Raw genomic sequence first — 15,136 nt, forward strand, 5'->3', positions numbered from 1 at the left:
AATTTGTGATTGAATAGTGTTTTAATAGCATATATCTCTTCAGAATATAATAATAATTAAGTTTTGAAGTTTGTTAAAACTTCTTACAATGTTATGTAATATATACCTACCTTTAAAAATTGTAAGTCTTTAATTCTTGGTTTTGCTTAAATGCGTCAGTTTGTAATTCAGAAAGTCCTATTCATGTTTAATTTGTGGTTTACAGTGATTTTTAACTTATTAGAATGATTTGAAATCGTCATTTATAGTAAGCAGGACTTTTAAACAATGGATCTGTAGCATAGAGAGTAAGCGGAGCGACAAGCTACATTCGAAACGCCGCCGCAGGTCATTTGACCGGAGTAACACTCTATGTATTACTCCGATCAGAAACACATCGAGTACTACCCGTGCGGTCACAGGTTATGGTAATACAGATATGAGTGCAGGCTATTAGCAGTCAGTGCTGAAACGAATCATATCAATCGATTGATATCGCACAGATGGTTGTAGGTCGTAGCAGACTGTACAAGATCTAATGCAAACACAGGCTATGAACAATCAGTGCCAAAAGTAAAAAGTATTACTGTCTGACCAAGGCATAGATAATTGTTGATCATAGCAAACTGTGAAACTTGAGGTAACGGTTTTAATAGTTATAATATCTATATAAATATTATTATTGATTTATTTTAATTGTATTCTAATTATTATTATAGTTTGGTATTATTATTATAGTTGTTTATCTTTATATAATTTGAGTGAGAGGACTCACTAATTTTTTTTTTTTTATGTTAGAGGTGGCAAACGAGCAGGAAGCTCACCTGATGGAAAGTGACTACCACCGCTCATGGATATCTGCAACACCGGGGGGCTTGCAGGTGCGGTGCCGGCCTTTCAGGAAAGAGTACGCTCTTTTCTTGAAGGTTCCCAAGTCGTATCGGTTCGGAAAAACCGCCGGCGAAAGCTGGTTCCACAGAATGGTTGTGCGAGGCAGAAAATGTCTTAAAAATCGCGCTGTTGTGGATTTTCGGACATCTAGGTGGTGTGGGTGATATTTTGAATTTTGGCGAGATGTCCGAAGGTGATATTCAGCAACCGGGATTAATCCGAACAATTCATCGGAACATTCCCCGTGATAAATTCTGTAGAAGATGCAGAGCGATCCAACATCTCTACGCCAAACCATAGGATCAAGCAGATCGGAAAGGGCTTGATCGTCGATAATTCGAACCGCTCTACGTTGGATACGGTCGAATGGAAGGAGCTGGTACTGGGGAGCACCCGCCCAGAGGTGAGAGCAGTAGTGAGCAGAGTGTGGCCGAATTTGTGCCTTGTAGAGTCTTAGACGATGGGCCGACGTGAAATACTGTCTTGCCTTGCTGAGCACACCGAGCTTTTTTGATGCCAATTTGGCTTTGCCTTCCAATTGACCGCGGAACTGAACGAGGCTCGAAATATCGACGCCAAGTATTCCTATACTAGCTGTGGCGGCTAATGGAATATTCTCAAATAGTGGAGATACGACAAATGGTGTTTTTTTAGCAGTTAACGCGCAAACTTGCGTCTTTTTGGAGTTGAAATGGACTAGGTTTAACCGGCCCCAGTTCGAGACTGTTTAACGAAGACTCGATTTCAGACACAAGTTTGTTCTGGTTTTCTTCGACGTTTTCCCGAGAAATATTAGCACGGCCGGTGTATGAGGTGTCTACGGTGCTATCGTCTGCATAGCAGTGAATGTTACTGATTTGCAACAAGTCATTGATATGCAGAAGAAACAGAGTGGGTGATAGAACGCAGCCTTGTGGAACACCAGCATTGACGAATTTTAAGTCAGAGCACGCACCGTCGACAACGACTTTGATGCTCCGATCTGCCAAAAAACTGGTAATCCAATTGCATAATTTCCCGGGAAGCCCATAGGAAGGAAGCTTCGAAAGAAGCGCTTTGTGCCATACGCGATCGAAGGCCTTCGCTATGTCCAGACTGGCTGCTAATGCCTCCCCCTTGCTCTCAACTGCTTCCGCCCATTTATGAGTCAGATAAACTAGAAGATCACCGGCTGAGCGACCCCGACGGAAACCGTACTGGCGGTCGCTGATCAGCTGGTACTCCTCTTGGTACCGCAGGAGCTGGCAGTTAATAATGCACTCTATTACCTTGGAGAACAAGGAGGTGATGGCTATAGGCCTATAATTGGACGGGTCTGAGCGGTTGCCCTTTTTAGAGATCGGATGCACCAAAGCAGTCTTCCAGGAGTTCGGGACGACGCCGAATGCATAGGATTGCCGGAAAAGACGCGTTAAGACCGGTGCCAACTCGAGAGCACAAGTCCGTAGCACGATTGGAGGAATGCCATCGGGTCCACTCGACTTATGAATATCCAAGGAAAGAAGTGCTTTACGAACTGCACTTTGCCGGAATGTAACCTCCGGCATCGTGGTATCATACCGCGGGATTGTTGGTGGTGACTTTCCTCTGTCATCTAGAGTCGAGTTCGCCGCGAAGAGAGAGCCTAAAAGATCAGCTTTCTCCTTCGCGGTATGGGCCAATGACTCACCGTCTCTGTGCAAAGATGGAAAAGAGGGCTGACAGAAATTCCCTAAGACCACCTTAGCGAGAGACCAGAACGCACGTGTTCCTGAAGGGAGGCGCACCAGTCTCTCGCCAATTCTGCCGATGTACTCCGTCTTCGCCTTAGCAATCACGTTTTTGAAGGACCTAGAGGCAGAGTTATATTCCTTTCTGAATGCGCTGGTATTTACATCACGAGACGCCGATGCGTTAGCCCAGTCTTGGTAGCGCTCCCATTTTCGGCGTGAAGCCGTTTTGCAGAAACGACCAAACCAGGGCTGGGACTTGCCACCGATAGGGACCGCAGAATACGGAATGAACAGTTCCATACCCTGAAGTACCACATCGGCGACAGAGTCTGCAACAACGCTCGGATCATCCGGCGAGAAACAAACCTGCCCCCATGGGTAGGATGCAAAGAAGGACCGCATCCCATCCCAATCTGCTGACTTGTAGTGCCACACTCGGTGGCAGCCCACAAAACGAGGTCGTGAGTACCGCGCCACCGGCACTGTACTCCGGACGAGACAGTGGTCCGACGAGCCCAGAGGGGGATCGACGATAACCTGGTAGCCATCCGGATGGGAAGTCAGCAGAAGATCCAACAGGGAAGATATATGATCCTCCACGTCCAGTATTCGCGTTGGCGAGGTGACCAGTTGTGTCAAATCGTATGCTAAAGCGAAGTCGAGAACAGATCTACCCGCATGATCGGTAGTGCGTGATCCAAGCCATTCGGCATGGTGGGCATTAAAATCGCCAAGAATTACGATCTCTGCGAATGGGATCTGCTGCAGCACGGAATCTGTAGCCACTTGGACGTGCTCAACCAGTCGGTCGGTTTCGGCATTACCGCTATGGGACCTATAAAGGCACGCGTAGATTCGTGGATGGTCGTCGCAGTCTACACGCAGCCAGATAATCGATAGGTCCTACCCTACAAGGCTGTCGAGGCGTCGAGAGCAGATATCATCTCTGACGTAAACGCACACCCCAGCTCGTGGTACAAAAGAATGTTCCAATTTGTACCCGGGGTAAGAAAGAAATGTCGTATTGGCAGGAGAGGATATCTGGGTTTCGGTAAGAAATAGCAAGGCCGGCTTCGCCGTCTCAAGGTGAAAGTGAACGGCGTTCAAGTTGGAGTTGAGTCCCCTTATGTTGCAGAAGTCCACAGTGTGGGTGGTAGGGGTTGCCTTATGATGCCTGCTCCGCTTGCCCCGAACAGTGGCGAGCGCAAAATTGTCCCCCCCAGAATTCGGAGGGCAGCCTGGGCATCCCTGCTCAGGTGGTGTACGTCCTGAGCATGGATGCCCAAAGAGGGATTCTCCACCGCAGTCCCTGATGGTACCCTCCTGGGGTAATGAAACCAAATTCTGCACAACCATTATGTTTAGGGGGAGAGGGATCGGGCCTCCGGGACTCTCACATACCGGACGAAACGCGGTAGCATAGCTACCACTTTACGCCGATTTTGAGTGAGAGAGTGGTACTACTACACTAGTTATAACACTAGTTATACAAATCTTTAATTTTGCCAATCCTGACTACTACAGGAAAGAAAACAGTTAAAACCTATTTTATTTATGCATATTGTGCTTGATGACATAAAGTAAAATCAAACTTAAATCAGTTTATTAATTCGTTTTTTTTTGTAATTTTTACTTTTAACTGTAATTATGAGTTACGGCATATGTTATATTAGACATGGCATGTGTAATGCTATATGCTAAACCAATAACAGTAAAGTAAAATGTACCACACATATAGCACAGATTGACATGCAAGATATTCACTTATTGATCGACCAACCAGTTATTAATGCTGATCGCATGTCACTTGTGGTGACTAATAAGATTGGAACTCGATCCATTAGTAGAATTTCAGGCGATTGAAGATGTCCAGAAATTTAGGGTGGTGACAACAAACAAAGAATCCTTACCACCTGGTACCTCTATCATCAAAGTTCGGGTTCCAGGCAATTCCCAAGGAAATAATGTCTGCACAACAACGCGTCATTTTGAGTTGCAAGAAGTATCCTTCTCATTACCAGCAACATTGCTTCGAGGCGATGAGGGTTACTTGAAGATTATTAACACTGGTATTAAGAACGAAAATTAAGAAGCAGGCGAGTTTCTTGCAAAAGCAGATAGCTGTGTTGAATCTGCCAATTAGCCAAACCGGATAAGAACAGCCAAGCCATTACTATCTAAATTGCGTAATGTTTTGCCCAACCATAAGCCAGACTATTTAATGACTAAAGTTTTAAATTCATATGGTTCTACACTTCCGTCTGCCTCCATCTTCCACACGAATGACATAGATAATAATAGTAAATAGTGGGTAGCTATAGTTGAAATCAGTATGGGGAAATCATCAAAGAATCCGAGTTGAAATATGCCTCTCCAGTTATTATAGTAAGGAAAAATAACGATGATAGTCGGTTATGTGTTCATTATCATGCTCTTAACGCTATCACTATAAAAGAAAGATATCTTTTGCCAAATATTGACGATCACATTTCAAAGTTAGCCGGTAAAATATATTTTACGAGCCTTTATATGACTCTAAGTTATCATCAATTGTTAATTGCGCCTGAAGACACTTATAAGACTGCTTTTATTACACCACAGTGTCACTATGAATATCTGCGTGTGCCGTTTGGTTTAGCGAATGCACCTTCAGTCTTTATGCGAACGGTCAATAAAATAGTTAGTTCAATACGCTGTACACAAATGTCACAATCTTTATAAAGTGACGTATCAGCAAATTTAATTTCAAAATTTAAAATTAAATATAAAAACTGCTTTTTTTTTGGAAAACTAAGTGACTTATTTAGGCCATGAAATTTCACATGACGGTTTGCAACCAGCAAAGCCAAAGTTAAAGGCAGTTTCAAAATGTCCTGAACCTAGAAATGTAAATGAAGTACGTCAGTTTATAGGTCTTTGTAGTTACTTCCGAAAATTTATATATAAATTTGCAGTTATAGCTCGCCCCTTAGCGGAATTAACTAAGAAAAATGTGCGTGGGCATGGAGTGATAAGCAGGTTGCTAGTTTTGATAAGTTAAAGAAACATTTGTGCTCCAAACCAGTTTTAGCTTTATATGATCCAAATTTAAATATAGAAATACATACCGATGCATGCAAATTAGGCGTAGCGGGTATATTGTTACAACACTAGTTCGATAGTACCTTGCGTTCCGTTATGTATATTAGCCGAGTGGCGTCTAAGGAAGAAGCTATGTATCATAGTTATGAGCTTGAAACCCTAGCCGTTGTGAAATCGTTGCGTAAGTTTCGGGTATATGTTGTAGGTAAACACGTAAAGGTGGTCACAGACTGTACCGCCGTCCGTGCCACTCTTACAAAACGCGACATGATTCCCCGCATTGCAAGATGGTGGTTGCTAATACAGGAGTATTATATTAGCGTAGAATATAGACCCGGCGAACGCATGAAACATGTAGACGCGTTAAGTAGGAATCCAATTGACACAGTTCTGATACTGCTCAATATCAGGATGATAAATTAAAAAATATAATCGATCAACTGAAAACCGGATCAGCAGGACCCGATATTGTTAATAATTTTGTGCTGTTAGACGATAGGTTGAATCGGAAGACGCTCACTGGTAACAGACTCGTAGTGCCTGGAACAGCTAGGTGGAAAATTGTACAAATGCATCATGATGAGATAGGACACATAGGGTTAAAACGTTGCACTGATTTGATTAAAAATGATTTTTGGTTACCGAAAATGTCACGGTTTATTCGAAAGTACGTTACATCTTGTTTAAATTGTGCTTATGGAAAGGGGGAGTATGGAAAAAAAGAAGGAAAGTTATATACAATTCCTAAACCCAATTAACCTTTTAGAATGATACATGTCGACCATTTGGGTCCGTTCTGTAGGACAAAAAAGGATACGAATTAAAAGAACTTTTGCATTGTTTGTTGCATTTGATTGAATTTTGCATTGATCCTAGTGAAGCAGCGAATAACTGGTCTAACTGTCTACCTGACGTAATTTCGGGTATAAATAATACTTTAAATGACACTACTGGTTTTAAGCCATATGATTTGATGTTTGCACGTAATGGAAGGCCGGTATGCGATGTTACCATCCCGAACCGTGTGACGGAACCGACCGAGTCCAAGCGTAATAAGGCTAGTGCGCGTATTAATAAAGCCAGTGCTAAGATGAAAATATAACATTACAACGGTTCACCCGTTTTAAATTTAGGTTATTATCTAGTGCGAAACGTATCTTCTCCTATATCCGTAATCTGATAAATAGTATAAAACAAAGTCGCTTTTTGTTTCTTTCTCTGTTTACTTCTTCTAAACCGCTCAACGGATTTTGATACGTTTTAAACTAATAGAAAGAACAATGAACGAGGAAGGTTTTCATATAAAATTTATAAATATTTGTACAAAATGCGTGAACTGTGACGGTTTTTCTGTGATTACATGGCTTTTAAAACATGTTATGATTACATTATGATCAAAAGGGCCAGGTGAAAAAATATTTTGGAGGATTTGGATTATTGAATATTTTAGTTTCCTTCATTTCGTAACTCATGTCTATCTCGTCATACTGAATTGAGGAATGATTTCTTCCGAACATTGGTCCATTGCACGCTAATGGTGGACAAATGACATGCGGCGGTATAAAAGGGTACGCCATCTTTTGTGCAGACTACCAAGCCCTGGACTGTCGAAGATACGCGCACCCGGGCCTAGCCGGCTAAAGCAGGTCGTTCCAGCCGCACAACTGGTACCGAGTGGTGGTCTATCGATTCAACCGCATCAGTAACGAAACACCGTTCTCTGCCATAGTGCAGCTGTGGAAGTCGACGGGAATGTGAATGGTTGCCAGCACATTAGAGCTGATTGGCTACATATGCAGTGCTCTCAAATCATGGCCATGTCTTCCAAGACAGAAGCGTCTAGTAGGCTTTAAATAGTACAGCTGAAACAATTTCAAGTAAGCGAATTAGCAAGCGAATATTTGAAATTTTAAAGCTTAATGTAGTAATCAAAATTAAAGGTACAATCTAAATTATGATGAAAATTACAGGGTATTTCCTATTTTGATAATTTGAATATGATTTATTTAATTACTATTATCAATATATTAGTATTTATCGTTTTATAGTAATCTATCTTATTATCTATATTATATTATATTTAAAAAATTAGATAATATAAAAGGACAGGCTAGTAAATTTACAATCTAGTACAGTCATATTCCTTTAGTAAAATGGTCAAAATTATCTGCCTTTTGGCACTTGGTCTAAGTGTCGCTCTTGGTAAGTCGGAACGATAACATTTACCTAGTTAAAAATACTTAATAAATGAATAATAATATTATAAAAAACATTTTAATTATGTACTTCAATTACTTTAACTTAATAAATGAATAATAAGATTACAGCGAAGAATTTGTCTAGCTTTTTTAAATAACAAAATCTTAATAGTTACGGCACTTTTTCAGGTTCACCAATCGAATCAAGGATAGTTGGCGGTTCAACGGTCGATATTAGCCGCTATCCGTTTTTGGTAGGAGTTTTATATAGTCAAGATGGCATAATTTTCCAACATATTTGCGGTGGATCAATAATCAACAATAGATCAGTTCTTACGGCTGCTCATTGCTTTATGTGAGTAAATACCCATAATTACCACTAAATTGTTCTCAAAAATTACTGTTTTCGAAAATAACGCTTTATAATATTGCGCCATCGACCTTGGGAACTGAGATCACATCACGTGTTTGTAATTACATTGATTTGCTCTTCCTTCAAACCGGAACATAACAATCGTAAGTATTGCTGCTTGGCGGTAGAAAATATGATGAGTGCGTGATACCTATCCAGACAGGCTTGCACCTACCAAGTAAATCAAATCCAGAATGACAACAGGCTTAACATGACACTAAGCTGTCAGTGTATCATAGGATAAAACAACACGCCAGCTTGAGTGTTTCATTATCATTAGGTTCAAAGAGAAAATAAATATACTGTTATTTGACAACCCACTAGCTTTAACAGTTACTGAGTTCATTTGAAGGTAAGACTTTGTGCAAGACTGTCCGGATAAGATCTTTATCCTTTATGGTATTCATCAGATATTCAACCGTCGAATACCCAGTATTGTTGTATTTTGGTTCCGGAAAGGTAACTAAACTAGTGTTACAACGGGTAAAAAGGAAATAACATCTTATTTTCAAGGTTGGTGGTGTATTGGCGTTAGCATCAGGTGGACCGTTTGCTCGGCCACCCACGTTATTTAATTTAAACACAATTGAACTATTAAATCTAAATGTAACACGGATCATCATTTTAGAGGTTCACCTTCGAATTTCCTCATTCGGGCTGGATCCAGTTTTGGAAACAGTGGCGGTACGATTTACAATGTGATGGATTTGATTAAACACTTTAATTACAATACACTGACATCAAAAAATGATATCGGCGTGATAAGAATAAGAAATGAATTTATGTTTGGCGGTAATGTGCAAGTGGGACGTATCGGTGGATATCATATCGGCGATGATCAAGTTGTCTGGGCTGCAGGATGGGGAAAAACTTCCGTGAGTATTTCTAGATTTAAACAATTAAGCGGTTTTACTTCTGTATTGTCAATCCAATCTAAATGCTTATTTCATATGTCGAAATATTAGACTACTAAATATTCAGAGGATTTATTATTGCGATGAAGTAAACTGGTTTCAGGAAATTCGTTGATGAATTTCGTCTTCTCAAGTGGAGAGGATTTTGGCAGTGAGACATATACGGGTTATTACTTTTCGATAGGATAATAATAACTATCAACGAAATGTGTGGCAGTAATTGGTCCTAATTATTTTTTGCGACCCAAGTTTCCTACACTCTTTGTAGAAAATTAAATTTAAAAACATTGAGATGATTTATATCAGAAACAAATGATTTTTATTACAACTATTAATGGGACATTTATTTATATTACCAATAACTTATTTGAATTACTGTAGATCTATTCTATAAGAACAACTTCGTAACTCACATCAGAATACATTCGCGAAATATCAGAGAGTACGACATTGAGTAGAATAGTTGTACCGATGAAAGCGTGCATCAAAATGGTACATCACCTTAAGTCGATTTTCAACATTTAACGATTGAATTACGAAATTAGTTTTTATAGAATATCTTTACTAGGCTATTATCCTGAGAGATTTCTTTCAAAGTGTATGTATTTTTTTTATTTTTAGTTCAATGGGCAACCATCAGAGGAACTCCGTCACGTTCAGATTTGGACAGTTAACCATAATACTTGCCAACAAAACTATGGGAATATGAATCTAATAACAGAATATCTTTTATGTGCCGGACCAAGGGAGGCAAATAATGGTGTCTGCACTAGAGATTCTGGCGGGCCCCTTGTTCACAATAATGCGATCGTAGGCGTCGTGTCGTTTGGCAAAGATTGTGGACTACCACAATTTCCTGCAGTATTCACACGAGTTTCAAAATATACGGACTGGATTCAAACTAATGCTTAAGATTTTTAAATCTTAAGCATTCATTTATAATATAAATGTCATCAAAGAAATACTATTTGTAATATGTTTAATGAAAATATGACTCTAAAAATATATTAGAACAAATTACTTGGTATTTAAAATGTATGTACCTTTTCTTCTATAAATGTAATGAATATTTATAATAATACTGTTAGGGTTTGAGGATTTCAGAAGACATAAAATTAGAAATAATCTTTTTTTTAATGTAGCGTCGCACACTTGAGCCAATTCTGCTTACAAATTGTCACTTTATGTCATGTGGATTTTTTATGTAAAAGACACCAAAAAATCTTGTGATAGTTATATTATAAATTCACATACACTATTATGGGTAAGCCGCCATAAGCTTGCCCCTCCTGACAGAATTGCGGGGCGCGGGGTTGACGATGCACTCGGCTATAACGATACGACGTAATAACTCGAAATCTAAACACATAACTAGCCATAAGATTAAAAAAATCGATCGGAAATCGTTAGAGTAATTGTTATGACACATTTATTTTACCGTATATTTAATTAATCAATTATTCCATAATTATTTATTTGATTTAAATATGGATATAATTACTTTTTAATTTGGAGTATTTTTTTAATTATACTGGCCACACTATAAAAAAAGCCTTTCCAAGTTTCAAAAACTTTCGTATTTGTTCTTTTTGCATTTTTATATCATCGGCTTAGCACTAAATTCAAACATCAAATTCAATGTGCTGGATGTATTGGTGAGTTATCCTAATAGATGAGATTCTTAATTTGTGATTGAATAGTGTTTCAGTGTTTTAATAGCGTATATCTCTTCAGAATATAATAATAATTAAGTTTTGAAGTTTGTTAAAACTTCTTACAATGTTATATAATATATACCTACCTTTAAAAATTGTAAGTCTTTAATTCTTGGTTTTGCTTAAATACATCAGTTTGTAATTCAGAAAGTCCTATTAATGTTTAATTTGTGGTTTACAGTGATTTTTAACTTATTAGAATGATTTGAAATCGTCATTTATAGTAAGCAGGACTTTTAAACAATGGATCTGTAGCATAGAGAGTAAGCGGAGCGACAAGCTACATTCGAAACGCCGCCGCAGGTCATTTGACCGGAGTAACACTCTATGTATTACTCCGATCAGAAACACATCGAGTACTACCCGTGCGGTCACAGGTTATGGTAATACAGATATGAGTGCAGGCTATTAGCAGTCAGTGCTGAAACGAATCATATCAATCGATTGATATCGCACAGATGGTTGTAGGTCGTAGCAGACTGTACAAGATCTAATGCAAACACAGGCTATGAACAATCAGTGCCAAAAGTAAAAAGTATTACTGTATGACCAAGGCATAGATAATTGTTGGTCATAGCAAACTGTGAAACTTGAGGTAACGGTTTTAATAGTTAGATTTAATAGTTAGATGTTATTAACTGTGTAGATAATTTAATACCTTTTATGTCATATAAATATTATTATTGATTTATTTTAATTGTATTCTAATTATTATTATAGTTTGGTATTTTTATTATTATAGTTGTTTATCTTTATATAATTTGAGTGAGAGGACTCACTCTAGGGACTCAATTAGAATATAATACTATATCTTATATATGTCATGGCAAACCACACATTTAAGAAAAACACGTGCCAAGAAATGATTATTTTAATTATTTTAATAGTTGAAAACCGTTTGATTATTAAATTAATAATATTTAGTGAATTTTGAGATGTTAAATTAGTCTGAAATAATTTAGCGTCCATAAATAGGTGTTATATTGAGTGAATAGCTCCCCCACCCAATTTTGTTATAAAAGGCCGAGCGTCCGCCGGTATTGAGAGCATAGATAATACATATAAACTGAAAATTGAGAGGCTTGTTCGAGCCGTCGAAGCGATCGGACCTCCTCAGCTTAGAACAAATCAAAGAAGAACATTTCCTGTGTACTCATATTTTAATTTCATACCTTCGAGGCTGGATAGATATCCAAACACTGACATTCAAGCAATGCTGACGTCATGTTTATTAAAAACAACCTGGGGAAAGCCACTTCGTCATATATTATATTAATTATTATTATCTGTATATTAGAGCAGAGTATCTGTCACTTTGCCTATTAAACATTATATTTTTAATCTGGTAACATGAACATTGACCAAACAGATACCTTGATGGCGGGAAAACTTATCAGTCGAACGATTTTAATTCATTTATGAATGTGTAGGGGTACTGGTCCCTAGCTTACTTGTTGTAGATATTTCTTGAGTAAAAGAACACTTTCTTGCTGGTCGGATCGGAATGATTTTATTTCAAAAATGTGTCGATATATATACAAAAACTAGGAATAATATTATCCAATGAAATAATTACAGTGCATATTCATAAATTCTTTCGTCCAAAGAAAACGCTTACTTTTCTACCAATAGAAAGTTACACAATTTACAATGATAAAAATTATGATTCAGCCAATTAAAAGTTATACATTACAATTGAAAATATTTTAGAAATTAAACTACGAATTAAATGTTCGATTTTTCGACCAATGACGACGTCGCAATTTCGTATGTTCATTTCGTGTGTTGACACGAAAATCCGATAGAGCGCGCTGGGTAAGCGCCGTATGCGCTTGCCGATTTTCGCGTAGTATAAATAGCTCCCGAATTTGGTTTTTAATTTAGTCGGAGCGCGTCTCTGGACGTCGACGCATGTATGAACAATAATGTTGAATGCAATTCCTACATCACTCCCCTTCAAGAAAATCGTACCTTAGGTTTGATTTTTCTTCCAGATCTTGTTGTATATTCAGATGTCGTATTGGGTTGACGAGGTAGTTCTTCTGGTGATGGATTCGTATTGTAGTAGGCTGGTTTGAGTCTATCTAAACTAACGACTGATGTGCGTAAGGGCAATTGAATTTTGTAATATTTATCGTAGCGTTTTAAAACTTTATAAGGACCATCGTACGGCGGCGTAACCGGAGCTCGAACCATATCATTGCGCACAAACACATGCGTACACGTTGTTAGGTCTTTGTACACGAATGGTTTATGTTGAGAAGTGTGTTTGCGTGGCGCTGGTTGTAGCGTTGCCATGGTTTCCGTTAGGCGGCGTACGTACTCTGTGTCATTTATATTTGATTGTGTAGGCACGAAGAAATCGGCAGGTATTCGTAATGTTGTTCCGTAAGTCATTATTGCAGGACTAAAATTATCTTTTCTTAACGCCGTGCGTAAGCCCAATAGCACGGTGGGTAATTTATCCGTCCATTGTATTATGGCTTCTCGTGCTATCAGTGCCGCTTTTAATGTTCGATGCCATCGTTCGACTTGGCCATTCGATTGTGGATGATATGCAGTGGTTCGAATTCTTGTTATTCCGAATTTTTTCATTAAGGATTTGAATAGCTCGGATTCGAACTGGCGGCCTTGGTCCGTAGATATGCGTAGCGGGCAACCGAATCGTGCGATCCAGTTTTCATAAAAAACTTTAGCTACATTCTCGGCGGTAATTTCCTGCACCGGCACTGCTTCGGGCCACTTCGTACAGCGATCTATGATAGTGACGCAGTATCGATGGTCGTTTGACGGTGGTAGCGGTCCAATTATATCGATGTGTACATGTTCGAAGCGCTGCGACGGTGGAAATTGGCCTAAGGGTGTTACGACGTGTCGATGTATTTTTGCTCGTTGACAATTAATGCATGCTTTAGTCCATATTCCGACGTCTTTATTCATGTTGGGCCAGAAGTATTTCGTGGTTAGTTGTTTTCTTGTGGTCCGTACGCTCGGATGACATAGTTCGTGTTGCGCTTTGAATGCAGCATAGCGATATGTGTTCGGCAGGTACGGCCGCGGTGTGTCGGTAGACAGCTCGCACGTGATTGGTTGGCTTATTCCGGGCATCGCGATAGTTGTAAACCGTAAGTTCGGTTGATTTCGAATTGACATTAATTCTTCGTCATTACTCTGGTCGATTGCTAATTGAGTAAAATCAATTATAGTTGGACACTGGATGTCTTCTATGCGAGAAAGAGCGTCGGCGACTTTGTTTTCTTCGCCTTGTATGTAAGGGGTTTTCCAATAGGGACGCTTGAACTTTGACAGCTGATTGCGGCCATGTTGTTTGAGTGACAGCTGTCAAATGCAGTGTATTATATTCATTCCGTCCTCCCAAACCACCATGGCGTGTTACAGTGTCGAGCAGCGCGTGCAAATCATAAAATTGTTTTATGAAAATGGGTCTTCAGTTCGAGCAACGTTCCGCGCACTTCGCCCGTTTTACGGTCGCGATGATCGTCCTGCCGAGTCGACTATCCGTCGATTGGTGGACAAATTCGAGTCAACCGGGTCAGTTAACAATCAGCCGGTTCCCGTGCGTCAACGTAACGCGAGATCTGCCGAGAATATCGCCACTGTGCGCGACAGTGTCCTCGAAAACCCGCGGCAGTCAATTCCGCGTCGCGCACAGGAACTCGGCCTTTCGCAGACGACAACTTGGCGAATTTTGCGTTGTGACTTGAGCCTGCACCCGTACAAGATCCAGCTGACCCAAGAGCTCAAGGTTAATGACCATAGACAGCGCCGTGTGTTCGCTGACTGGGCATTAGAGCAGTTGGAAGTTGACGCCGATTTTGGCAAAAAAATCATCTTCAGCGACGAGGCGCATTTTTGGATGAATGGCTATGTCAACAAGCAAAATTGCTGTATTTGGGACGAGACCAATCCACACGAGGTTTACCAAGTGGCAATGCACCCGCAGAAAGTGACTGTTTGGTGCGGATTTTGGGCCGGAGGCGTGATTGGTCCGTATTTTTTCGAAAACGATCATGGTGTGGCCGTCACCGTCAATGGTGAGCGATACCGGTCGATGATAACCAACTTCTTTTGGCCTGAAATCGAGAATATGGATCTGGACAACATGTGGTTTCAACAGGACGGCGCTACGTGCCACACAGCACACGCTACGATGGAAGTTCTGCACGAGCAATTTCTGGACATGGTCATCTCGCGCGGAGGCGACGTGAACTGG

The 15,136-nt window shown here is 39.8% G+C and overlaps 2 protein-coding genes across 2 annotated transcripts in view; both read left to right on the forward strand.

Annotated features, from left to right (window-relative positions):
- LOC113398275 (septin-7) overlaps window positions 1-15,136 on the forward strand; it is a 477,393-nt gene that overhangs the window by 231,321 nt on the left and 230,936 nt on the right. The gene's annotated exons all lie outside the window — the stretch shown is intronic.
- On the forward strand, window positions 7,798-10,182 carry LOC135193416 (trypsin, alkaline B-like). Its single transcript, XM_064215819.1, has 4 exons — window positions 7,798-7,865; window positions 8,051-8,216; window positions 8,902-9,148; window positions 9,809-10,182. The coding sequence occupies exons 1-4, from the start codon at window positions 7,817-7,819 to the stop codon at window positions 10,097-10,099; spliced, it is 753 nt and encodes a 250-aa protein (XP_064071889.1). The 5' UTR covers window positions 7,798-7,816; the 3' UTR covers window positions 10,100-10,182.

Source organism: Vanessa tameamea, chromosome 2 (assembly GCF_037043105.1).
Source record: "Vanessa tameamea isolate UH-Manoa-2023 chromosome 2, ilVanTame1 primary haplotype, whole genome shotgun sequence".
Taxonomy (NCBI): Eukaryota; Metazoa; Arthropoda; class Insecta; order Lepidoptera; family Nymphalidae; genus Vanessa; species Vanessa tameamea.